The sequence below is a fragment of the Lissotriton vulgaris genome, chromosome 2_1, assembly GCF_964263255.1.
Source record: "Lissotriton vulgaris chromosome 2_1, aLisVul1.2, whole genome shotgun sequence".
NCBI lineage: Eukaryota > Metazoa > Chordata > Amphibia > Caudata > Salamandridae > Lissotriton > Lissotriton vulgaris.
In genome coordinates, this window is record NC_141687.1 from 646,951,263 (window position 1) to 646,979,188 (window position 27,926).

The following is a 27,926-nucleotide window of genomic DNA, read 5'->3' on the forward strand; positions in this document are numbered from 1 at the left end:
AACTGCTTCAGTTTATTCACATCAAGAATTGTGCAGGGACTCGAACAGGTGAGGGCTATCTTGTACTCTCTCGTAAGCACCTAAACATTCTATGAATATCTATTTCTTGATTCAGCATTGTTGTTTCAGGCTGCAAGGCATTATCAGCAGACAGGTGCTTGCTGTGAGTCTCAAATGATTAGAATAACAGCCGACAAAACAGTGATGTTTCAGGCTGGCCCTCCTTGTACACTAACCAAATCAGGATATTTTTCAATATGTACTAGGAGGCCTCTGTAGTTAAAGTTTGCTTTGTGTGGGCTACCAATGTTTGAAGGTCTCAGTGGTAGCTAAAGTTATTATTTACATTTTCTTTTTGATGACGAGTATATGCCATATTGCTCAGAAGCTTTTCTTGCTCCTACTCCACTCCCTTAAAGCTATAGATGAGCTAACGTGTACTACTTCGCAATGGTGGTCACTTTTGGGTTTTGTTTCTAGCATAATGAGTGATATCAAGATAGACATTTCACAGAACATATAGCACTGTAAAGTGGAATCGGTCAGATGAATTCAGTTAAAGATTAGATGAAATGGAGAGTGTACACACGGCCATCTTAGCCTCTCGTCATTTAGTTCCCTAATGTCACATTCTATGTCCAATCTTGTGCCCTGTAATTGGTCTAAGCTTTGTGTCCTAATGAGCCGAGCATAATTTGGACTCCAGTGCATTGTATTCAGGCACTTCTGTCAGGTCCTCTCTATAGGAAGCTAGAACATGATGGATTCGAAGGAAATGTATAGAACTGTGTTTTGTGCGGTTGAAATTCTTCAGCTAAATGCTCAAATGTACCAATGTGGTCCCAGTCACAAACATCACCCAATTTAGATATACTCAACAAGTCCCAGGCACGAAAGACCAACTGATTTTTCAACCACTTTTCTTGGGAGAATCCCATAAGATTGTCCTCCAGGTACTTACTCAATTTATTCATTAACATACCTAAATGTGAGCAGAGTAATTAAAATCAAAATCTCATTAATTTTCGTTTTTAGTTATAGACTGCGATAATTCCGTTATCACGTTTTCCTTTAATTTGATGATTTTTAGTAAGCTTGTGTGACTTATGTTTGAGCTAAATCAGTACCAAATTGATTTACAGTTTTGAATTAAAAAAAGTCTTGTTTTCTCTTTTTGGAGTTCTTGCTCATTAGACTAGCGGATACTTACATACTATTCTTACATATTCTTTGCTCCTATAATAGTTCCACCGTATTAACTGAATTCGAGGACCAGATGGACAGAATAGGTTTTGATGCTAATCAAATGTTGATGTTGTTCAGTGGCAAAATAAAAGTGGACCCTCAGCTTTGTTTTTATTCTGCAATATGGTACTACTTTTCACTCACTGGTGAGCCATTTTACCAGTCTTTCTTTGTTCACTCATTCACTCTTTAAAACTTTTTCCTCACTAATTCATGACTAGGACTTTTCCTAGAATGCAGACATTTTCAAGACCATTCATCTTTCCGAATCTCATTCAAATGTAAGCGATTGATTGTTGTGTTGCAATAAATGTTTCAATAATTCACATACTTGGCATTTGAAGGGTGTAGCCATATTATTAAAAAATAAAATACTAAGTGAAATCATAGTTACGCCCATTGGGAACGCTCAATTTTAGTGTTAATGTCTATCAAATCTCCCACCATAATAAAGAATCACCCACGTCAGATAATTGAAAGCAATTCAAGATGTCAAACATTGACAAACCTGTGTTTCAACTTTAGAAGGAAAATATTTAATTAAAGTTGTACTGAGCTTGGTTTTAATCAAAACAAATTGCACTTTTAACTTTAAATACAGTTTAGTGAGCTCTGCAAAGTTAGTGCAACATGTGTACCACAGCAACAAGAAGGGTAAAGGATGTCCGAAAAGGTACATACCTCAAGTAAAAATCTAAGCGAGTAAGGCAGGAAATTTCTGACTGTGAGTGGCGGGTATAGATGAAGGATGTATGCAGGATCCCAGTCTTTTTCGCCATGGCTAGCAATAAAGTCGATTTCATCGGGTACAGCTGTGCAGTTCACTATTAAAGGTAAAAAGTTGGCTTCCGAAGCTGGGCACTGCAACATACATCTCACTTCATTGCTCCTGTGGAGCTCTTCCTTCCATGTGATGTAGGTAGTAGAATGACAATACTGCCCTTCTAAAATTCCCACTGGTTTCACAAACAATTGGCATCTAGGAAAAACAGGAAGGATTTTTATTGATGTACAATAGTAATTACAAAGGTAATTTGCTTTGTCACTACAGCCGACTGGTAGTCTCATACTATACATATATTGCTTTAAATTAAAGAAAACAGATTGTGCCCACTTCATTTTAAACAAGAGAAAACAGTGTCAAGCATATAAAATATTATTCTACATGAAATACACAGATTTGACAGATTGGGCTGAGAATTACTGTAAATCTCTAGTGGAGGTATTGATCACCATTAAGAATGAACAAATGCACAAATGTGGCTGTCTGCCATTTACTTGTAGATCTGCAGAGGCCCAGGCATATAATTGGTTAAATCAATGCTTCCCAAACTTTTTAGAACCACAATCCACTTTTCAGAACAACATCATTTTGGGACCCATCTCGCTTTACTAGACATGAGGTGGGCAACTTTTTTAATACAACTAAAGCATCGTGGGGTAGGGCACTGCCATTTACAGAAAGCACATTTTCTACTGAGATGGCCACTAACTTTTCACTGACATACAATTTTACTGATAAAACTAGATTGCACACAAATGATAATGTGTGGAAATTGGGTTTCAGAGAACACTTATCAGATGTGCATCACCAAGTGGTATCTTGATCTGTTTTGATCCTATTAAAATCTAAATCTTTGCTTCCATCACACTTCAGAATGTGTACAGTTCTTTTATACGTCTTTACATTTCGTTGTGTGTTACAAAAAATATCCTACATTCCTGAAGGAAATTTCAGTCTCTGTACCCCAACAACATTGTCACATAAATCACATACATGTTTTCTCTAACTGCAAAGGAAGAGAAGTTTGTAAATCCCAATACCCGTGTTAAAAACACATAAGAAGCAATTTGTCAGAAGACATAGCTTGACATTTGACTCTTTTTACAATACAGAAATTAAAGGCAAATTTATTTAATGCTTGGGACGTTTACATCCCATCAAAAATCAGTTTATGACCCACAGTTCGGGAAGAAACGGGGTTAAGTTATTGCCAGACCCCTGACCAAGCATGTGTTTAGTACACATGTGTGTAGTATTGCATGATGTCCACTGTGCATAGAATGTAGAATATTATCTTTTCAAGTTAGTACAGTTTTTACTGGCTGTCAGGCGCACATTAGAGCTAGAGGTGCTCGTTCTCCAAACAATAAATACCATCATTTAATGCCTGAAATGTGGACCTTGTTGTTGAAATTTTGCGAGGAGTGCTGATTGGCCCAAGCTCTGTTCCGATAGTTGAACTGTGTTGGGTGTGGACACACATTAAAACGGAGGGATAAAGTATAAAGCGGCAAGGGCCTGAGTAACATAAAGGTGGTGGACCAAGTAGTAAACTTAATTTTACAGCGTTTTTGCAATTCCTAAACCCAGTCATGTCAGCATTTCTGCATACAAGTGAAGAAACCAGGGACGCAAATTAGTGTGCATGACCTCAGGAAATAACATGAGATTTCAAAGTTCATCAATTGCAGTCATCCTAAAATCATTCAAGACAGTGCAAGATTATAAAATATCTGCTGCCATCTTTCAGTCAGGCACATGCCAATTCACATTTAGAAAGGAAGCTATTTTGAAACCAGGCAAACATCGAAAAAATATAAAAACAACTGAATTTCTTTCATATAACAAAATATATTAATTTGGAAAATAGAATATAAATCTTATGTGCATTATTTAAATTTGTTAACCTTATTCTTAAAAAAAAACAAAATGTTGGCTGGAGGTGGAAGAATACTTGGAAATGTACAAAAGGTTGAAACCTATGTACATGATCAAGAAAATATTTCAAGTATGATAATGTGGAGACTTTTATCATTCGATATAATAGATCAACAAATTATTACCCAAAGATGGGAATAATGGAGAAGGTTATTTGAGAGTTTCTTAAAAACTACTTGTAAAAATTACACTGATGAACATGTAATTATTCTGGAGCTCAATCTAGTAGGACATGTAGTAAAAGATATCATTCTAACATTTCCAGACAAAGTTAAAAAACACATATGAGATGTTCAAGAACTTACATGAGGAAATTATTAGAGACCAGTTCATCAACAGAACGAATAACAGAAAGATTCAGGAAAGACTGTAGAACTTAAAGGACCCGCCTTTGGAAAAAACAAATGAGATGGCAAGGCGGTGGAGGATTCATTCAGGTGTGTTAAGGAGCTCAATGGGGAACTAGGGATGGACAAGAACAACCTTTACAAGGTAAATGATATACACAAAATTAAGAAGTGTGTCGAGAATTCGACTAAGAATCAGACCAAAGTTCCTGTTGGTAAGGTAAGAGCAGGTAAGAATAGACATGTATGTTTCAGGTGTGGGAGCATTAAGCATACCACTGAAGCAGAATGATGCCCTGCTACAAAGGCTAAGTGCTACAAGAGCAAAGAATTAGGCAATTTCTCGAGGATGCGTAGGTCTGAAAATCGAGAAACTTGGAAACGGTCTGTAAATATTGTGAGAGAGTACGAGGGAGAGTGCTCTGAGGAAGATGATGGTGTTGAGGTACTGGTAATTTGTGAAAATAGTGTTAATGAAATAAAAGAGGGATATCATCCTCCCAAGTGCACCTTAACCCCTTCGATGGTGATGACGGCCCCCAGCCGTCATGCATCACGGTGGGAGTGTGCTGATGATGGCTGGGGGCCGTCATGAACCCGCCCACTCACGATTCTGCCGCACAGGCACAGAATCGCGGCCGCGCCCAAGGGGTTAAAGATAAAGGAGATTAATGTATCGTGTGGCCAGACTCATGCTCCCCATACACCATAATCAATAGACTTGTGTGGGAGAGTGTCAGTGTGCATAAGCTGTTTCAACAAGACATTGAGCCTGTAGGGTATTATGGGGTAAAACTTCCACTGCTAGGATTTTTTAATTGCCAATTGTCTTATAAAGATAGAAGTGCATATGGGAAAATGTACATGGTGGAAAGTGGAAGGAAGGACCAAAAAGCATTGGGCATTACACAAGATCCCAATCATCCTGATCAGGTTTTGTTGACTGAAGTGTGGAAAGACTGATGTGGAGCGTGAAATATCCACAGTTCTTTGATCGTATTCTTGGATGCCTGACTAAATTTCAACATCGCTTTGTGTTAAAGGCTGGGAGTACCTCAATAGTACACAAGGTGAGAAATGTGGCGTTAGCCTTACTTGCAAAGCTTAAGGAGGAGTTAGACAGATTATGATTAGGTAAAGCTAGGGTTATAGAACCAACTGATGCATCTGAATGGCTTAGTCCCATTGTTTTGGCATGCAAAGACAATGGAAAATTCTGCATGTGTGTGGACTTGAGAGACCTGACCCGGAACATCTGGGTCGACCATCATCCCTAGCCACATAAAAGCGAGATGATAGCTAGCATTAAAAATGCCAAAAACGTTTCATCACTAGATTTGTCCAACACATATCACCAGGTTTGGCGACATTCCATTTCCAGACATCTGACCGCATTCAGAACACCAGAGGGAACATTCCAATTCGGGTTGGCGTACGCTTATATGGCCTTTCAAAGGCTCATGAGAGTGTTTTGAAAGATATCAGGAATGTGAGAGTGTTCCAGGAGGGCATTTTAGCCTGGGGTGCAGACCTAACAGTCACGATGGTGTTTTGAATAAGGTTCTGAGGAAATTGCAAGAAGCTGGGTTAACTGTGAGTGCCCGTAAGTGCTAATTTGGTGTAATGCAAGTTGATTACGTGGGGCACACACAGTCAGGGGATGGAGTTAAACCCCAAAAGAAGCTGCTTAAGGCTAATAAATGTGCCCCATTACCAGTTGACAAGGAGCAATTATGCTCTTTCTTAGGTTTAGCTGAACACTACTTTAAGTTTGTACAGCATTTTGCAGACAAAGTACACAGTCTGAGGGTTTTGATAAAATACAATGTGCAATTTCTGTGGACCAATGAATGTCAGAAGGCTTTTGAAGGTATAAAAGCTGATATTGTGAAGGACATGGCCCTCAAACCTATTGCTCTGCGTGATAACATCATGGTGGTGGTGGGTGCAACTGCTTACAGGTTAGGTGCTGTGTTGATGCAGAAGGAAAATGGACATGAGCGCGTAGTGACATTTGCTTTGTGTACACTCAAGGGTGCAGAGGTCACTTATTCTGTCATTGAGAAGGAACCGTGGGCATGCTGGTAGGGCATCAACTAATTCAAAAAATATGTGGGTAGGATACATTTTAAGTTGAGAACCGATAACAGACTTCTCATTGACATTGTCACCACTAAGGGAGCTGGAAGGTCAACAACCAGAATTATAAAATGGCTATACCGTTTGCAAGAATATGACTAATAACTGAAGTATGTTCCTGATTATAGGAACATAAATGTGGACTGTCTGTCTCACTTACCACTGCAGAGCCAGGAAGAGAGCGACGAGAAAGAGGATAGGGAAGAATGGTTGGTGGCAAGTGCGGATGAGTCAGGTGTTGGGGCCGTAGGTGAGGAAGACTGGAGGCGAGCAACTTTGGAAGATGACATGATGAAACAATTGATGACATGCTTGTCCAATAACACGGGTCAGGCAACGGATATGAGAAAGAAACATGCAGATTGTAAGATGAGTTGGTTAGAATTTTAAGTAGGGGATGGAATTCTTAGGAGTGTGAGTAGGTTGGTGGTACCTTTAGGATTTCGTGCCAGATTACTGGAGTTGTTTCACGAATGGCATAGCAGAATGTCTGGAAAGAAGAGAAGAGCTAGATGTGACTTGGTGGTAAGGCCTGGATAAGGAGATAAGGAGATGTGTTCGGAATTGTGTGGCGTGCATGTGTAGCAACAAATCACATAAGTCAGAGGAATCTCCTATATCACCCACCTTATTACTAGACTAACTGTGGCAGAGTGGCGATGGACATTTGTGGATCATTTAATGCCAGGGGGATAGTGAACATATACACCATTGTCGTGGTGGACTACTTTACTAAATGGCCTGAAATAGCATTTGTACGGGAGACAAAAGCATCCAATTGTATCGATTTTTGCGAAGATGAGAGAGAGATAGAGATGGATATCCTCAGTGTCTGAATACAGAAAATGGGCCACAATTCCTTGCTGTTGAGTTTGAAAGGTACATGCAAAAAATTGGGGTGTCACATCATACCACTGCAGTTTATAATCCTAGAGAAAACGGTCTTGTTGAGAGGTTCAATCTTGTGCTAAAGGAATGCAAGCAACTTGCTAAAGAGCGTGGTGAGGAGTACAAAAATGCCATCAAGGAAATGTGTGGAGACCGGAACATGCCCGACACAGCCACAAAGGAGATCCTGTTTCGTCTTCTTAAAGGAGGGCAAGTGGGTACCAAAGTGACACCCGCATGGATTGGCCAGCATTAAGTGTGTGGACTAGAAAGAGTTGGAGCACAGAGTTCAGAATTATCAGGAAAAGTATAAGTATATGCAAAGGCACAATGATGAGTTAAGGAGCAGTGCACATAGGTTTGTGATTGGTGACTGGGTGAGGAAATATCTTGTTGGGAGCAAAGGGCAGGATTGTCCAAATGGTCCAAGCCCAAGCAAGTCAAGAAGGTAGTTGGCAATATTGTGTGGGTGGGTGATGGTGAAAGGCGGAACATCTGGAAAGTGACTTTGAGCAATGCGTTGGAATGTGACATTTGGTGGAAGGGAAATGCACCAACGGTTCCAAAAGTTGAACTTGTTAAGAAGCGGGAATTTAGTAAAGCAGAACGTAGAAGAACTTAACCAATTTGGAAAAAGTATTGTGTGTGTGCCTGATGGCTTATGATGTCCTATGTGTTACTAAGTTTCAGGTTTTTTTTCTTGGTCGTGGATGTGCTGCTGTTCTCGATTTAACTTGCGCACCAGGATTTTGTGTGCTGTGAATCTGTAATTTCACTCGGTTTCATGCTTACCCACACACTGTGTTAAATTATGTAGTTAATTTTATTATTAGGGAAGGAAGAAATGTTGGATCCTAGCAATTGTGACAGCAACTGGTTGCTATCTCCACTGGATTCTAGAGTGTGGACTCCAGTAACAGACAGCTGCTTAGGGAGGAGGTCTTCAGGGATTGTTGTACAGGACATTATAAACCTGTTTCTCATTCTTCATGCGTTCTGGTGGTTTAAAAGATGTTTTGTTTTTAAACATTAGTTGTACCTTTTTTAAACATCTATCTATAACATCACTGTGTTATATATATATATATAAATATATATATATATATATATATCATAGACTGCACATTCACAGTACACTTTTGTACTGACAGCTGGCCCAACCGACTAGTGAATACTAAAATTTTTGTTGTACCAGCCACAGAGTGCAAATGTCAGTGCAAGCCTGCACTGCAACTGTGCAATCTCTGAAATCTGGCAATTTGTAGGAGTGCTATTAATATACTTCTAGATTACTGTAAAGAACCAGTCTCTCTCTACCAAACATACTTGTAATGTGTGACTCAGTTGGGCTGTGACCTGAAAACTCAAAGACAAAATTGCTGGGCCCCAGAGAGAGGAGCACAAGAAGCCTATTATAAGCATCCTGATTATTAAATGATGCTCATAATGCAGCGGTCATTGCGCAGTGGTGACAGTGAATGCAATATCTTCTGCCTTTTGGGCTTTGCCTGCAGAATCTTCTCAAAATATTCTCCACACACACACACCAATTTGGCGCGGTGGCTCAGGACATCTTTTCATTAAAAGAAAAAGTAGTATTGCTTCCAGTAAGACATGTTTACACTATGTTTCCAGCCTTATCCTTATCACTCTTCATATTGAAACAGTCCATTGTAGATACTCAAAAATGATCCCTGTCGATTTTCAGTGTTGATTAGCTCCACTTCTTGCTTATATCCTTTTCATTCATAGCCATATGTCTAACTTTTCTTTTTGGCACAGTCTTCCGGTATACTGAGGAATTCTAGTTGGACGTATCACTTACCGAACCCACGGTGTAGCATTTCTAACGATATGTACTAAACTGGATTACCACATTTTTCTTATATCAAACTCATTAAATAGCTCTCAAGATTTGTCATTCGTCTCACATATATTCAAGTCTTCGAATATCCAAAGGTCTCATGAGAGTCAAAGAATGCTATTGTTATTAGTAGAAAAGACTTACAATACAAATTCATAAGAATGATAAATTATCCTTAAAAAAATCACACTCTACAGTGACACCACAGACAAAGCATGTTGCAGTGAAAGAAAAACAAATGATACCATTTACATAAAACAATGTCCATATAGTCTAAACTAAACACCCCCAGTCAAATAAAAATGCAGAAATTCTAATACTTTAAAAACATGTACACTACTCTATCCAAATTACCCCTTTTAAATGTTAAGAGGTCATCAAGACATAATCCGATGTTTAATTTTTGGCCAAATTACCCAAATGATCTGAACACCCGGTTCATCTCCTTTGACCCTGGAATGGATGTACGTCTTAAATTACCAGAGGCCACGTTTATCCGTTTTTTTTTCTTCAATACATCAAATACCCCACCAGTGAGAGACATTTTGGACACCAGAGTTTGACTATGCATGTACCTCTCCTATCCATTCTTACAAAAGTATGTGAGAAGCATTACTGTTTAGGTCTCGCTGAGCCAGCGCATACGCTGACTGCGAGACATTTAGTGTGTGGGCTTTTAAGAGTCCTTCCACGCGCTTTGGGCAGGCACAGAGCATGCGGTTACACGCACAATGACATGAAGAGGCGCCATATGCTTTCCTCTCTCTTCATGGTGCGCGCACAACACTCGCCAGCCTGCCTGTTTAAAAAAAAAATATTTTCCTTTTTACGTGTGGGCGCCCACAACTACCGCTCGCGGCCGCCTTGTTCACGATCACTTTTGCACGCACCATTTGCTTGTTTGGATCTTTCTTTCCATGTTCCTCTTCTGTCTCCTCAGGTTTGTTCCTTCATTTCTTTCAGTTATCTTCTTTGGTCGTTCTTTCTTTACCCCTTTTCTGCTTAGTTTCTTCATTATTTTTATGTCTCTCGTCAGTTTTTTCCATCCATTGGAGACTAAACAGATAAACCTTCGATACAGCACTTCTGCCATTAAGGGTGTTTGCTGACTACAGCAGGACTGGGAGTTCTAGGGGCAGTTTTTAAGTTGCGTGCTCTTTTTGTGCTGTTGTCTGATCTATAGGTAAAGCAGTAGCTCCAGGCAGATTTCATAGAGCATAAGTAGCTCTCACTACTCTAAAAGTTGGAGACCTCGGTTCTAGGGGATTGTTACGACTGCATTGTTCCACCTCTAGAGGCGCTATACATGGGCAGTCTCTGTGTGACTTATGCCTGCTTCTCATTTTAGTCATCAGACACATTAGACGACCCATATTTGCTTCAATGGACTACAGATGCCACAATGCCTATAAATATTCAGACACCGGCATCCACTGTGCAATGCCTTCTGTAGGATTATTCTTGCTGTTCCTAAGCACAGGATTCTCTCTTCAGGACTTGTGAGGGATGGCAACTAAACACACCTGTAAGCATTCTTGTGTACCCCAGTTGATTGACTCTGCCCTGGGCTTGCTGCCGGGTGGAACTGCTTATGAGCTATCATTGCCTGAAGCTCCATGATTCTGTGTTTAAGATTGAACCTCTATTTACTGAAACTCTTGTTGCCTGCTTTTCTGACCAATTCACGCCTTGCCTCAGCCAGAGCCTGTTTCTGTGCAGCTTGCTGCAGATTTTCTGCAGATTTTATGCTGCGGAGGTTTCTTCCTCTGTTATCCGTGGAACACAGGACGCTGACTGTCCAGGCTCTGATTGGGTCCAGGTTGGATTATTCCAACGTTCTCTACCTGGGCCTCCCAGAGTACTTGTTGCAGCGGCTTCAAGTGGTACAGAATGCCGCTGCAAGGGCAATCTTTGGCCTCAGCAGGCGCTCCAGGACCTCGGGCTTGCTGGCAACTTTACACTGGCTTCCTATCCGCAAGAGGATCGCCTTTAAGGCGCTGACCTTGACCTACAAAGCTCTTCACAAGGAGGGAGCCAAGTACCTCCAAAAGAGACTGGTCTTTTACCACCCGACCAGGTCTCTGAGGTCGGAAGCCCTGCACCTTGCTGTTGTCCCCCGGGTCAAGAAAGCGCGCCTCGGAGGCCGCTCTTTTGGACTGCTGGCTTCTCAGCTGTGGAACTCTTTACCACTGGCCCTGCGGGGAGCCACCAGCCTACTGGCTTTTAGGAAAGGCCTTAAAACTTGGCTGTTTATTCAGTAGCCGGTCTTCCGTGAATCTCTGGTCCACTCTTCTGTTAGTTTTTTATCTGGTGTTATGTTTTTTATGTTGCAGTATTGTCTCTTTCTCCTTTAAAGCGCCGGGACACTCTTTTTGAGTAGCCGCGCGCTATAGAAATAAATGAATAACATAACATAACATAACATTTTCTCCAAGCCTTGCTTAGCATTTTTCTTATTCCTTTTTCTGCCCCTAGGCTGCTACCTTTGCAATTGTACCAAGTTTGTTCCTGCTATTATTTACCTTTTCTTATTCCTTCTGTTTGTTGTGGGGAACATCACTTACAACGCATTTATTACAACGCACTACCATTACATCGCAACCATTACAACGCAAACCATTACAACGCATTGCGCTGGGGGGCGCTTTAGGATAGGGAATATATTTAATTTACTATCCAACACCTTCCCTACTATCCACGGGGACTGGAGTTGGAATAGTAAATTAAATAATTCACTATCCAGCGCCTAAAAGCACTATGCGTTGTAGTGGTATGCGATGTAAAAATCGCGTTGTAACAGCAGGCGTTGTAATAGCCTGCGTTGTAGTGACACCAATCCGTTTGTTGTAGCACTTGTATTTCCCCCGACTCTTGGATTTTGCGCCTTGTTTACGTGCCTTTTCTCTGTGTTTCTCTTGCAGTCTCTAGTTTCCGGCCATTTCACACTCTTGCTTGCTATAGTTCCTTGAATCCTTGTGCTGGTCCTACCTGGTTTGTTCTCCAATTTTTGATTCCCTGCTCTAGTATCATCTGTGTCTTTTTAGTCTTGTATTTCAGTTTCCTTTGCTTATCGGTCCTTGTTTATATACAGCAGTTTTCTCTCTGCTGTTCGCCTGTTCTGTGAGTATATCCAATTACGATGACTAAACCAGCTTTTTTGAATTAGACAAGTGGTTTCGGACTCAAAAGGAAGTCTATTTTTGTGTGCAAGCCTGCCTTGATTGTGTAAATAGCCCTGAGAAACTGGGCCGCAGATTCCATGGTTAGGCTGTCTACTTGTGCAATTTCTGTTTCAAAGGCCTCTGCGAAATCCACTGGCTTTCAGAATGGAAGGCTAAAGCATATTTGTGGCCATGTTACACCTGACATCAATAACCTGCTCAGAGCTTAACAGCTGTCCTTCAATACAGGTCTGCCAGCGGCCTGATGACACATAAGCCTCTTATAGCAAGCATAGTTTTTGTGGCTAAGATCAAAAGGCATGTAAAAAGGAAAGCATGCCAAGTACGATCCCGCCCGAACATCTCGCTCTTCACGCCTAAGCACAAAAGGCAAATCGGTGTGCATTGTTTTAGCAACTGCTGCTTCATTCCTAAAGTGTTTGTTTTAAGCAAAATTCGAACAAGCATTGGCATAGCCATTAGGTTTCGCCTTTGGGACCTTTCAAGTGTTTCGTCATGCAACAGTTGATGTTGTTGTACCAAGGATATTGTGCTGCATAACTAAATACTTATAAGGTCCCAAAAGTGAGACCTACTGCCTATGCCAATGCTTCTTTTAAACAGTGAATGGGCACTACAGCTGTTGAAGCTTGCAGTGCCAGAGCAGAAATGGACGGTAGCAGGTATTTTTAGGTCTAGCCTAGCGCAGCACAAGGAAAACAACTTCTTGTAATCACTATGGCCTTTTCACAAGCTTGTGCGTGTGAAAAGGCTTTGGCTTGCGATTACGATCATCGGCGTGCAGTGTGCCATATGTTTTGTGGCAGATTTCACACAGGTGCGCGCGCCACTCCCGGCCTTTTTTTTTTCTTCATTTCATGTCCGAGCGTCCACGCTTGTTCACAGAGAATCCTATCTGCCAATTTGTTTTTGTAGACAGTTCCTTTTAAACACCATGGACGTCAGGCAGTCTCCATGTCTGCAGTGTCGACGGCATACTGGGCAGAGTGCTCTAGCTGGTCTGTTTTAAGGAGCCAACATCACCCTAGCACTCTGGTGGATTTCTAAGAATAAAAGGCTGGGCTGCACATAACAGACTGTGAAGGAGTAGCCCTCTGCACCGAATCCTACAGCCGCACTGAGTGAGCATTAACATGATTCTTATTCAGCGAGGACACAGGATCAAGTGGCATTAAATCTGTCGTGACCCAAGAAGGTTTCCTAAACTATATCTTCCTTTCGTAGATGTTCACTTTTCACCTGACTTAAAGTGTTCTACAGAACCCAAAGGATTGCGGTTTTTATAAAGCTGCATTCCCTTGACATCCGTCCAGAGAGAGAGAGTGAGAGAGAGTGTGTGTGTGTGAGAGAGAGAGAGAGAGAGAGAGAGAGAGAGAGAGAGAGAGAGAGAGAGAGAGAGAGAGTGTGTGTGTGTGTGTGTGTGTGTGTGTGCGCGTCAGTGTGTGCGTTTTGTGTCAGGATATTCCACCTTTTATTAACTTTGCAAAGAAACTGCATGTGCCTATGTGTGTTATTGCAGAGATGTAAGCCCTTGCCACTGAGTCGACAATTTTGTCACACTGTCTCTGTTCAACTTTTCTGCCGGATCCTCTGTTTCTCCCAGAAGTGATTACACTCTACAGGTCCTTTGGGTGTGTTCCACCTTGTTTTACCGCTCCTCCAGAGGAGCGAAACTCTACTCGTCAAGGGTAAACAAAGTATACCCCCACATGTTGTGAAGGTGAGCCGCTGCACCTCACATGACTGGGGGCGTTGACCGCTGGTTGGTGTTGGATTATTTACATGAGGGCACAGGATATTTTTTACCTGTATGCCTCAACATGCTCTACTCACCCATCAAGTAAAATCCATGTAATTTTTAGGTCGATCCTCAATTAATATAAAATACTTAAGTGCCAACACTATTAAGGTCCAAAAGGCGAGACCTATTGGCTATGCCAATGCTGGTTCCTTCTGGGGTGGTGGGCAAGAACAATAACCTCCATTGCAGATAATGTTGAAATGTAGAAACTGGTTTGGAGGGAGAAGTGTCCAGGGTTATTAAAGGCTACTGAGCTCCAACTGTGAGAGGTGAGTATTTTGACTCCGCTGTTCTAGTGCCACCTCTCTATTGAGCCAAAAAAAAGCACAACTTAGCACTTGACTTCAGAGGAGCTCAGAGATGTTGCGAGTTTAAAACTCATTCCTCAGCAAATCACACAATAAGGCATACTAAAGTAATGTCTAGTTAGTGCTTTTTACTTTCAAAATAGAAAGTATTTTAATTCACGGATACTTAAATACTAACACAGAGTTCACAACGTAAACCACTTCTTACTGAAATTGGGCATCAAATATGTGCTCATTAAAAATTAAACAGTGGGGGGGGGGCGTGGCTTAGCGCCCGATGAGGATGGCGGCGCCGGCATGAGTGCTCTGTTCACGCTGAGGGGAACAAGCGGTTCGCGACTTCCTCCGAACCCGCTGACAAACGACTTATTCACCGGAAGACTTCGGGCATGATGTGAGACCCTCCTACAGCTTTGTGCAGCTGTTCTTTGCAGTTTTTCGCCTCTGGATTCCCCGGTCGCGGCTCCACTACAGCAGCGATCGCCATTTTGTGCGTTTGACGTGCCGTTGGCGTTTTTCTAACAGCGCAGTATTTCTCTTCCTGCGACGGCCTCCTATGATGCCTGCAGCTCTCCTCCTCATATACGGTGGGCCATGTTTTATTTATTACTGACTCTCTTTGCCTGCTAACTGTAACTGTTATTCCTCGCTATCTCAAGGATACTGCCTCTACTCTCCTCAGCTTCCCAGCTTTGGCTGCCATTTTGTGACTACTGATATCTCTCCTCTGGATTCACCACCTTTGGTTGTTGTTCTTACCAATCTCCCTCACTAGATAAGAGACTATTTTCGTATCTTCTGGCTCCCTGTTGTTGTCCAGCTATGAGCTACCCCGGAGTCTATGGAGGTCCTACATGTGTGTTGCTTTGGTGTGCTTCTCCTTGACGGTTGAACTACATGGGCAAGCTCACGCCGAACTGCGTCAACAAATCTTCGCAGCGTGCCTTTATTAAAAATTCCAAGGTGTTTTCGGCCTTTGCTTAGATAGAAGCTTCCCAAACATCTTCTGCCCACACAGCACAGTCTACGATGGAGCAGTCTGCGCAGACCGTAGGGAAAGGTACTACCGAAAGGCTGAAAAAGGACCCTCCTTCACCATCTAACCCTGCCTCAGCCATATCCATGGAGTTGTTGCTGGAGGACATAAGAGCACTTTGCCCTTTTATGGAAGAAACCAATGCCAAATTACAGGTTTTGACTGATAATTGGTCACAAATGGATGCGAGAGTCACGTCTGTGGAGCACAGCGTTTCCTCGCTTCAGGAGTCGTCTACCAGGGTCTCCCACATTCACTCACAGGTCTCATCCCTTCAAAAGCAGGCTGAGGACCTTGAAAATCAAAATGGACGCAATAATTTACGCATTTAGGGGCTGGTGGAGGGCTGTGAGGGGAATTACCCCATTGCTTTTTTCAAATCTTTTCTTCCTAAACTCTTGCGCATGCCGGAAGACACTGTGCTTAACATACAGCGGGCCCACAGACTTGGCCGGGCTCCCTCTCCTACCTCCAATTCTCTGAGACCGAGAGGCGTCATCATGTATTTTCTAGAATACACCGACCTTCTAAAAGTTCTTTCAGCAGCCCGGGCCTCTCCTCGTCTAACTTGGTCGGGATCCTTCCTGTTCTTCGGGCAAGATTATGCTAGAACCACGGCTCATCGACGCAAGGCCTTCCTGGATATGAGACCTGCTCTTCGTTCCATCGGTGCCAGATAAGGTCTTTTTCACCCGTGTCTCTTTAAGGTTACCTACAATAATAAAACGACAACTTATGAGGCTCCAGTCCGACTTCAGAGCTTCTTGAATTCCTGCCAAGCTGCTGACATGGACCTTTCTGGTCCCTCCTCCTCTTTCCCTCCATGGCTTTTCTAGGTGGTTGGCATTTCCCGTTGTTCTGCCTCTTTTATTCGCTCCTCAAGTTTAACAGTTGTACTTTTTGCTCCTATATAGTTTTGTTATCGTTCTTCTTTTCTTTTTTGTACTCTTTCCTTGCTTATTTTCCCTGATCACATGATCTCCTTGCTCTCCATCACTTTAGTGATTCTGTCTTCTAATGTTATCCTTATGTTTCCACAGATTACACATCGCTTTCCGTATTGTTCCCCTGGCTGGGCGGTTCGCTGACCCTGGACGCCCTGCCTCCTCTAGTTGGTTCTACCCCCCCTCCTTCTCGTTTGGTCTTCTTCCTGATTGTGCTCCGTTACCTCCCCTCCTCGTAAGTACATTTTCCCTTCTTGCTTACCATGTATATTTTCTCTCTCGTTCCCTCTTCCCTGACCTCCCCATTTTCCCCCTGTTTGAAGGTGTCTCTTCTTCTTTATTGGTTTCTACTTCTTTACTTCTTCTGTTCTTATGTTTTGCTATCTACTCTTGAGGATTATTTACTCTGTTCTTCTGTCTTTGCATATCTCTCTCTTACGTTTCTTGTTTTTTCTATTTCGTTTCCTAGCATATACCTGTTTTTTCTCACTTCTCTTCTCTTTTTTACTCGCTATTTCTTTTTCCTTTTCTTCCTTGTACTTTTCCCTCTTTTCCTACTCTTTTTCTTTTTCATTTCTGCCATTCATGATCATTCCTTTTTCTTTTGCTTGTCTTTTCTCATGGGCTCTCTCTTTGAATCTGTTCCCTGTGTTTTTCTTATTATATCTTATATATTATGTCATTGAAAATAGTTACATGGAATGTTAAGGGTATTAATTCTCCAATCAAACGACAAAGAATCCTGTCTCACTTAGCTAGATTAAATGTTGATGTTGCATTTTTACAAGAAACTCATTTATCTGATGCAGAATCTGCTAAACTCAAGTGAGGCTGGGTGAGTGAGACTTATTACTCCCAGGTAGATGGTAAATTGGAGTAGCTATTTTATGTCGTAAAACTTTATCCCACTCCTTGATTTCTCAGGAATCGGATGCTGAAGGCTGATGGATACATGTTAAACTGTCTCTTAGGGGTGTTCCAATTTCTTTTCTCAATGTTTACGCCCCCACTGGTGGTGATCCTGCCTTTTGGCATGTGCTTTCTCAGCACATCACAAGATTTGTTGATGATAACTTCATCTTGGTAGGTGATTGCAACCAACCCCTTGATCCCTTCCTTGACAGGAATTCCAAAGCTCACTATGTCCCAAATAAGTCCCACAAACTCTTTGCTCAAGCGGTTTCCCAACACAAGCTCATTGATGCCTGGCGCCTATGCAATCCAATGGTAAGGGAATTTACTTTTTATTCTCCTTGTCATCATTCCCAGTCTCGAATTGATTATATTTTTGTTACTCACAACATTGCCCAAACTCTTATTAATGCCAAAATTGGTCCAATTCTACTCTCGAATCATGCCCCTGTCTTAGTTCATCTTGATATACTCCCTAAGCCTGTTGGACCTAAGAGGTGGCAATTTAATATTGCCCTTCTCTTGGATCCCAAGTTCACTGCCTCCTTCAATACATTTTTTGATGAGTTTTTTCTGTTCAAAGATACCCCTTCCATCTCCAAGCACACCATTTGGGATGCTTTTAAAGCTGCGGCAAGAGATTTTGTAATTTGTGGCAAAAAAACTGAAAATTGCCCGTAAATTCACTGGTGATCTCCATCAAGATATTAAGAAACTGGAGCAAGCCTATTTTACTTCACACTCACAAGACAGTTTAACAGCCCTGGTTAATGCAAAAATGAAGTTCAACAAAAAATCCACAGAGGATGCCTCCTTGTATTTATTGAAATCAAGTGCAAAGTTTTATGGAGGCAGAAATAAAGCAGGGAAACTTTTAGCCAACTATTTGAAAGTCAAACACAACAAATTGAATATTGAATCCATCTATGATACTCATTCTGATCTTAAACACAAAGACGCAGATATTCCCACTGAATTCTCCCTTTTCTACAAAACCCTGTACTCTTCTGAAACTCAACCCTCCCCCAATCTTTGGATCATTTCTTTTCTACCATACACAAACCCGACCATTTCCCTCTTGATCTTTCTCACTTAGAATTGAATATCTCCCAGCGAGAATTACTTACAGCACTCCAACTTCTCAAAAAAGACAAGGCCACCGGACCAGATGGTCTCAACCTTGAATTTTTCCTTCATTTCTCAAAGTTACGCATCCCAAAATTACACTCTCTTATAGACACATTTGTTGCTTTGGGTGCTTCCTCAGGTTCCTTCTCTGACGAACCACATGTGCCTTATACCCAAGGAAGGGAAAGATGCTCAGTATTGCAAAAACTACAGGCCCATTTCTCTGGTCAATATCGGCTACAAAATATTTGCTAAGTCACTCGCAGTGCGTCTTGACCTTCTACTCCCAGATCTCCTGGGTGAAGAACAGTCCGGCTTCGTCAAGGGTCGATTTATCACCGATAACACTATACTTTTGTTTAATGTCCTATCAAAAGCCCAACACCTGCCCCACTCCCTCGCAGCGATTGCCCTAGATGCTGAGAAAGCATTTGATAGGGTTGAGTGGCCCCATCTCTTTCACACCCTTAAGTGGTTTGGTTTTGGTCCTAAATTTATCTTTGATTTCTCTATTATATTCCAATCCTCGTGCGGCAGTCTGCTCTAATGGCCTGGTCTCCTCCTTTTTTGACCTAGACAGAGGTGTAGGTCAGGGCTGTCCCTTGTCCCCTTTTCTTTTTAACCTGGCTTTGGAGCCTTTCCTATCCAAGCTTCGTCAAAACCCTAACGTTCATGGCTTTCCAACCTTAGATTCCCAAGTCAAGCTTGCCGCGTACGCTGACGATATCTTACTCTTTATCTCCAATCCCATTGAATCAATTCCCGCATTCCTTGCTGAAGTGAGAGATTATTCCTGGATATCTGGCTACAAGCTCAACAATGATAAATGTGAGATTCTGCCCTTGACGAAGTCTACATTCAAGCCTGATTTTAGTACCTCCAATTTTACATGGAGTTCTGCACACATTACATACCTTGGCCTACATGTTACATCCTCCATTTCAGACACAGTTTCCCTTTGTTTAAATAAATGCATTCAAAAAATATCAGACTTAACGACTAGATGGCATCCCTTTACTTATCTTGGTGGGGTCGTCTCGATACCATCAAGATGATGTTATGTCCTATAATCCTTTATACTATTTCTAACATCCCGGTATCCATCCCTTCTAAATTTTTCAAGAAGATTAACTCAATCTTGATATCTTTTCTCTGGAACAACAAAAAACCTAGAATGTCCCTCGCTAGGCTTATACGCCCTAAGTCAGAAGGCGGAGTCAACTTCCCGGATTTCCCATTTTACCATGAGGTGTTTTTGTTGCGACAGGCTTCCTTTTGGCTGCAAGACCCGGCCTCTTCTTGCCCTCTATGGGCTAAACTTGAGCAACTTCTTCTTCCCCCTTCTCTTTCGCGGAGTATATTTCCTTTTCACGTAAACCCTCTTCTATTCCCACTCCCATTCATAAATTCACCACCAAACTACTTTTATCCTCTTCCCCTGCTTCTCCTATGACAGTTGCTTATTTCCTTACTTCCACTATTTGGCACATCACATCCCTCCTGATTCGTGACAAACCCTTTTACTGGAAGTCTTGGAGACAAAAAGGGTTAATCTGGGTTTCCCAATTATTTTCACACTCTTTCATACCCTTCCCAACTCTTCGCACCACTTATGGTCTGCCTGCTTCTTTTGCCCACAAATATCTCCTACTCAAAGAGACAGTAATGGCAACTTACATCCGCCTTTTACAAGCACATCCTTCTTCTACTTCCCTTACCCCCACTGCACTACTTTATTCCTTTCTACGCACCACTCCCAAAGCCTCCTCTATTTACAAGAACCTTCATACTAAAGACTCCATTAGACCCAAATCTAAATTGGAGGAATACTGGGAACATGATCTTGCCACATCTTGGTCCATTCCTTTATGGGACAATATCTGGACTAAGATTCGCAAATCTTCTAGAGCGGCAACCTTGACACAGTCCTTGTTCTTCATTTACAATAGACTTCTTTTTATGCCATTTGACCTTCATAAGTGTTTTCCAGTAACTCCACACATTTGTTGGTCTTGTTCCTCCCCACAAGCAACTCTATTTTGTCATATGGATACTTCGTTACATATATTGCGTTAAGTTAGCATGAGTGCATTACATGTTTAAACAGCCTTTTTTCCTTCGGCTTCAGTTTTGCACACGACACACACTTGTTGTTGTCGCCTTCACCCTAGAAGCGGTGAGGTGGTTTATTTGAGAATAATATGTTATTTCTATGCTATCAGCTTTGCCTGGTACACTTGGTACAACTGTCTGCACACTGAGAGCTGCACACTCTACAATTAACCTAACACAAGGTTGCTGGGAGGCTTGATCCTCGCACCACATTAGACATAACACAAATAATGTTGATGCCAACATTTTGGGCTCTACGCGGGTTTAAGATAGAGTTACACGGAATGAAAGCAGACACTTGGTGCTGCGCATGAAGAGAGCTGGTAGCGGTTGATGTGAACTGCTCCTACTGACATTGAGAGGTATGGGGCCGCCCTGCTAAAACCCGAATGAGACCTTCTTAGATATAATATAATATGCTAGATAGGGTGCGCGAAATATAGGTGATACAGATTTCTATAGAAATTGCATTATAACATGCTAGCACCTTTTGCTTACTATGGATTAGTGACTATGCTGCTGACTCTGATTTTTATAATCTGCATTTTGGTATTATACAAGATACTGCGTTTGAGAACTTTGCATTGAATAATAAATATTTCAAACTTGCACTTGTGTTCTTTGACTCTCAGTTTTGGTTTGAAATGATTATATAACGAAAGAGTGTTCATGTGTTCCACGACTCCTGAGGTATTCTAAAGATCATGTTCTGGTTTGTCTAATACATGGATCATTCCATAATGATCCATGAGACACTGTAGCTAGCTAGGTAACGAGATTTCTGACACTGAGATGAGTTTTTGGATCATCCTAACTCACTGAGGTTCTAGATCTCTATGCACAGTTCTGTGGGAGAACGGAAACCCTGCTACATGGCGCCCAACGTATTGGTTGGCCGTATTTCATGTCACTCGAGTAGTGTATCATTCAATCCTTAACACCTTCATTCCCGTTTCCGGTAAACGGTGGTGTCGGAAAAACCTACCTATTTTTAAAAATAGGTCTTTTCAAGCTTGAATTTTTCTATAAACGGTTTCTTTGACTTACTACCCAGTTGTGCTACAGACTGTTCTTTGTCTCTTTACACTTCCTGTGCTAACATGGCCGTGGAAATTGCGCAGCATAGCCGAGTCGCGGTTCGCGACCACTTGCGGGCATATAATGTACCTGCGGAAGGCTTGGCTGTGGTTCTAGTGGTGAGTGCGGAACATGCGTACCCGTACGAATTGTTTTATTCATGGGTGACATTTCCGGAAATGGACGCTAATTCGGGTGTCTATCATTCATACACTGCCTCGGCTGTACCGGCGGCTTATGCTCCGTACAGGGCACTGGAAGTACCTATTGACGCTTGGCAGCACGGAGTTTGGTTTGGTGGCGCCCTACCCCATTCTTTAACGGCTCCGAGGTTAGGTCCCTTGTCCATTCCGGGCACAAATTGGCCCGCTTTGGGTGGATTTACTCCTCATCCTAATCGCACCACTTGTAATGTAGCTGACCTGCGGCGTCTTCATGAGGTCGCGGTTGGAGTGATTAGAGCGCTTGTTCATTACATTGGTCGTAATATTCATGGCGCAGCCCCCGCAGGTGCACAGCTTCGAGCTGACCAGGCTGGCTTGAAAATCAGTCCCGTCCTGGTGAATTCCGTTATGGGCAGAAAGCCAGACAATAAGGATGATTTTCCTTACTGGCTTGCCGAGAAATTCGACCAGCTGGAGGCTGTGTTTCCTAATACGACTCCGGGTGAAAAACACCGGATTCTTACGCTTAGTTTACCGAAGGATTTAGCCCCGGAACTTGTTGACTGTGAGACATGGGGTAAGACTTTTGCAGCGGTTTACTCGAGGTGCTTTGGCACACCGTCAGTGTCGAACCTGTCTGCGATCCTCAAACGTGTTCAGGATGATCACGGACCTGAGTCGGCGGTTGAGTTGGGTATGCGCCTGAACGGTTCATTTGAGACAGTTTGCGGTATTATCCTTGCCAATGTAAAAGGGGATGCAGTGAACTTTCAAGTGGCCAATGGTCTGGCGTTAATTCCCGATGCCGAGAAACCCCGTCAGCTGGCAAGAATAATTGTGGCGGCTTATAAAATGGTTGGCCGCAATTCTAAGGGTGCGAAAGTTTTTCTTGAAAAAGAAAAGAAGCAGCCCCAGGGGCAGTCTTCGGAAACAGGTGGACAGCCCAGGTCCAAGAAACAAAATTGGCCTAAAAAGCAGAATCAGGGTAAGCAACAACAACAACAGACACAGGTCTCGAGTCCGGCGCCTTCACAACCTGCGCAGTCAGAGCGAGTTTATGAATTGCGCGATCGCGCTACGATTAAATCGCCTGACAGATATCAGGCATCTGACCAACGCTCTCCTCGTTCCTTTCAGGACTCATCGGCTCCGTCAACCGGTGGTGGAGGGGGCGGCAGGGGCAGGGGTGGTCAGCAAGGACGTGGCCAGCCCCCCACGCGAAGTGAAGGGGACCAGCGGGACGACTCTACGCCAAAGAGACCGCAGTTTGCCAAGAAGAAAGTCGCAGCCTTAACGGCGCATCGATATGCCCCAGATAGTGAGAACGCGGCTTCGGAATCTGACGTGGGCTCTGACCTTGCTGGACAGCGCGGCGGAGATTACCATAGTGAGAGAGGCCCTCCGTCCACTGTTGAAGGTGACAGCGACTGACACTTATGTTGTAATCGAAACAGCTGATACACATGTTGCTCCCCCTGAAAGACTTTTTGAAATTGTCCTGTTAATTGAAGGTGACATGCAGCGAACTGTAAAAGGGGTTTTTTGGGAGAATCTTTCGGATACGTATGACATTTTGCTTTCGGAGGCTGACTGGCCCCCACCTTTTGTTCTCGCAGCTCCGCGAGGGGAGGAGGTAATCCTCCCCAGTTTCGCGCACACTGTACCGAGAGTGGAAGCGCTGCATTTTGCAGAAGAGTGGGCTCTGGCGCTTGCGCCGGCTGTGTACCGAAATCAGTGTGGCTGGGATAAATTGTCCCCTAGCCATGAGATTCCTTTAAGGTCACAGCCTCAGCCACAACCCCAGTATCCCATACGGCGTGAAGCTAAAGCTTCAGTCGCGGCTATCCTTGAACAATTGGAATATCAAGGTGTAATTGAAACGTGTGTGTCACCAATGAATAATCCCCTTTTTACTGTTAACAAGCCAGACGGCTCGTATCGTCTTGTTTTTGATTACCGGCATTTGAACTCGCATTGCCGTAACTGTGCAGTACAGAATACTCACGGCTCTGCCCTAGTGAATAGTCTTGAGCGTAAACGGTTCAAAACCACGCTTGACATTTCCAATGGTTTTTATGCACATAGATTAGATGGTCTAAGTTCCCAATGGACCAGTTTTACGTGCGGCGGCGTACAAAAAATGTTTAAACGACTCCCAATGGGATATAAAAATAGTCCTGGAGTGTTTTCCGCCCGCATAGTCTCTCTTTTAGAGAGTTTCGATCCAGTTGCATGTTCGTATGTGGATGACATTTATCTCACAGACGACGAGCTTTGGGTGCATCTGTGTCGAGTAAACAGCATAATTTGTAACTTTGCAGATATGGGTTACAAGTTTAACTTTGCAAAATCACACATTGCGGAGTACACAGTGTTGTTTCTAGGTTATGAACTTAACCATGAAGGAAAGGGATTGGCTCCTCACTTCCTGGAGAAGTGCGCGCAGTTGCGCTCTCCGACAACGCTGAAAAAATTACAGTCTTTACTGGGTTTTTTAAATTTCGGGAGGACATACATTCCGGAATATGCCCAGCGTACCAAGCCTTTATATGCCTTGGTACAACCATCTTTTTCCAAATCATGCTGGCTGCCTGAGCATTCAGCCATTCTGCAGTCTTTGCAGGCTGATTTGCTCACTTCTGACTACTTACAGACCCGTGATAACCAGACCAACCTGGTGATAAGAATTATCCCTGGGACGGTGGGTTTCACATACCTGACTTTTAATGAGGGGGATACTGTACCTATTGCTTACAAGTCACACTTGTACACTTCGGCTGAACTGCGTTTTTCCACTGTGGAGAAAGTGTTAACGGCTGTGCAGATGGCAATTCTTAAAGAACGTGCCTTGTCGCAGGGAAAGCGCATGTTGGTTGTTACCCCGTGTCCTGCATTGGAGGCGGTCACGAAAGCCAGTGTACCGAATTCTAAAGCTTTGCACCCTCGGTGGATTCAGTGGGCTACATCCTTGACATCTCAGGATGTCACGTTTATTTTTGACGCCGCTTTACGGTCGCAGGAGTATTTACAGTATGAATTTGTTCATCCTGCTCCTTTAGCAATGCGGCCGTTGGAGGATTTCCACTGTATCATTTACACGGATGGTTCGGCGCAGGTTGCGCATGGCTCTAAACATGCCTACGTTTCCGCTTGCGCCATTGTGGTCGGTGCCATGGTGAACGATGAGTTCGAGTCCAGTGTCGTGCACACGCAGACGCTTGGAGACTGCACCGCACAATTAGCAGAGCTCCGTGCTCTTATGCTCGCATTGGAGTACGCAGATCCTAGTGTGACAACTTTAATCGTAAGTGATTCTTACTACTGTGTCCAGTCTTACAATGAGAACTTGTTCTTTTGGATTCAGAATGATTTTCGTGATTCCAAAGGTAGCACTATAAAACATAAAATGATCTGGGTCCGAGTGGCGGAGCTTAAAGAAAAGCTGCCGCTCGTGTTTGTGATTCATACTCTCGGCCACCAGCGCGTGGGAGTCCACGCTGTTGGCAACTCGCTTGCTGATGAAGCAGCGAAGTCTGCGGTATCGAAATACTTAGTTGCAGCAGTCACAAGGTCCAAAAGCAAAATAGATGATGACATCTTGGCGGCTGTTGCTGCCACGGCGAAGGGAGGTAAATATCCTGCGGGGTTCCCTTCGAAGTACACATACCACTTAAGTCCCGATAAGGTTCCTTATGTGAAAATTCCTGAAGTTGGAGAGCGTCTAGTTCCCAACTCGGATCGCAGAGCTTCTCTGATTACAGCGGCTGATGAAGGTGTGGCGTCTGCGCATGCGGGCGTCTCAGCCACTGTGTCTCAGCTACAACAGAGGTTCTGGTGGCAGGGACTGTACAAACAGACGCGCGATTATGTCCTTATGTGTGACATTTGTCAGCAGATTAAGCCTTCTACTGCTGCGCGTCCGCCTCAGACACAGTTGTACATCTCTAATAAACCACTTGGATGTGTTTATTTGGATCACTGCGGTCCTTTCTCTTCTGATACTGCGTGTAAATACATCTTAGTAGCAGTTGACTCATGCACACGCTTTGTGTGGTTATGGCCGCATCGCAGCGCTGATTCACGGACTGTCATTAAGGATTTGCGTGTCTTTGTGGGAATCTTTGCTTGTGGTGCTTTCCATTCGGACCAGGGTCCGGCTTTCGCCTCTAAGGCGTATAAGGATGCTATGGTTTCGTTGGGAGTACAGGTGAAGTTTTCAAGCCCCTACAGGCCTGAGGGCAATTCTGTGGTAGAAAGAATGAACCGCGACTTAAAGCAATCTTTGACAGCCCGAGTTATAGGCACTGGTAGAAACTGGCTGACCCACCTCTATGGCGTGCAGCGTGCGCTTAATAATCTCCCTAGAAGGTCTCTGGGTGGGCGGACCCCATACGAAATGCTCTTTGGTATCAAGATGTACGTCCCTGACCTTGATGGTGCAGACTGCGAGGCCCAGGCCGCGGCCTTTGACGTAGATGAACATTGCAATGTTTTACAGGATCTACAAAAGACCAGAGACAGTCTTGCAAAGGAACACTTGCCCTCCACGTCGGATGATGCGTTGCAGATCCCGGTAGTTGGCTGGCTACCCCAAGTTGGAGAACTGGTTCGAGAGAAGATCGATAACAAAAAGGAGTTTGGTCCCTCATATCGAGCGCCAGTTCGGGTCCTTGGAGTGAAGGGCACAAGAACAGTCATTTTACCACCACTTCCAGGTCGTAAAGAAAACAGATTTATTTCTATTGACAATGTCAAGACACACAGGGTGGCCGATTCTTCATAGCATGACACCGGCTGTATCCTGTCCTTCCATGGTGAGGCACTCTGTGCTGGCTATTACATCTGGTGCAGATCAGGAGGTGTCCCTCGAGATGCCTGCCATATCAAGTCCTTTATTAAATACTATTCCTGTTACTAACATTGATGAGGTGACCTATGCAGATCCTGCTGATTTATCTATGTCCGATTTACATGCTCGTTTGGCTAACCAGTCCAGATTCTCTTTTGACTCTGATTCGGAACTTTCAAAGAAACCATCGACTATTGCAAAATATGCCACGTTGTTTAAAAAACATTTTTTAGTTCCACCTTGGACATACATTTGGCTGATACTATTTTCATTTTATCTTTTTATGTCAATTGGTTTTGTGTTTTATTTTTTCCGCCTGATTGATGGCCATTATGTGAAAGAAAGAACAGGAATTCGGTACCTTAATGGAACATTGGCCCCTCACTCCTCCTCACATTCAGCACACAGACTAAAGAGAGACTTACATTCAGTACAAATTACTGCTTGGCCTGTCCTTGATGGGATTGTGTGGGATGCGGTTAGGTTTCAGATACATGGCCCCACAGAAGTTATTAATGTTCCTAATGTGCTTAGAGTAAACATGGGAGATGTGATTAAGCAAAATATTCGTTCTGATGATTGGGATCTTCAGGCCGTAGAAGCATTGTTCTCTGATTTGAAATATTATGCGGCCTTTGATGATGAGGATTTGTATTTAGATTCTGTCAATTATGGTGATTTGTTTTGTTACCAACATTATGGAAATCATTTCTTGCACAAGACAAGTTCCAGGCGGGTTCCTGTGAATTACACTCAGTGGGAACATTGCCCTACTCCTTTACAGGGGAGCTCAAGTACTTTTCTGGGAAAATACTCTTACTTTACAGATTTTAATCAATCAAATCCTGAGTCGTTTTATTTCAAAGTGAAACAGAAATCCATGCCAAAAGTTAGACTGACTGACACAAAATTGTTGTATTCAAAGTCCTTTCTAGAAAGGTTATCTGTGGATGGCTATGAGTTATGGAAGGATGCTATTGACCTTAAATCGGTTTGGGGTACCAAAGATTGGCAGGTACAAGGCACTGAGGCTTTGCATCGTGCATGTCTCATCCCGAATCACATGTTGTTTTTAAATTCGACTATTTCCCAAACAACTTGTTTTGGATTGGCTACATCTAAAAAATTAAATACCCCAACTATCCCTGATTTGGAAGAATATTCAGGTTGGAGTAATTTCACTACATTGTCCATAAGTGAGATACAAG

At 43.0% G+C, this 27,926-nt stretch overlaps 1 protein-coding gene across 1 annotated transcript in view; it reads right to left on the minus strand.

The window, feature by feature from the left end:
• VPS13C (vacuolar protein sorting 13 homolog C) overlaps positions 1–27,926 on the minus strand; it is a 2,437,235-nt gene that overhangs the window by 862,937 nt on the left and 1,546,372 nt on the right. The window contains exon 60 of the mRNA XM_086955811.1: positions 1,927–2,224. Within this exon, the coding sequence (XP_086811937.1) occupies positions 1,927–2,224 (298 nt within the window). The remainder of the gene's footprint in view (positions 1–1,926; positions 2,225–27,926) is intronic.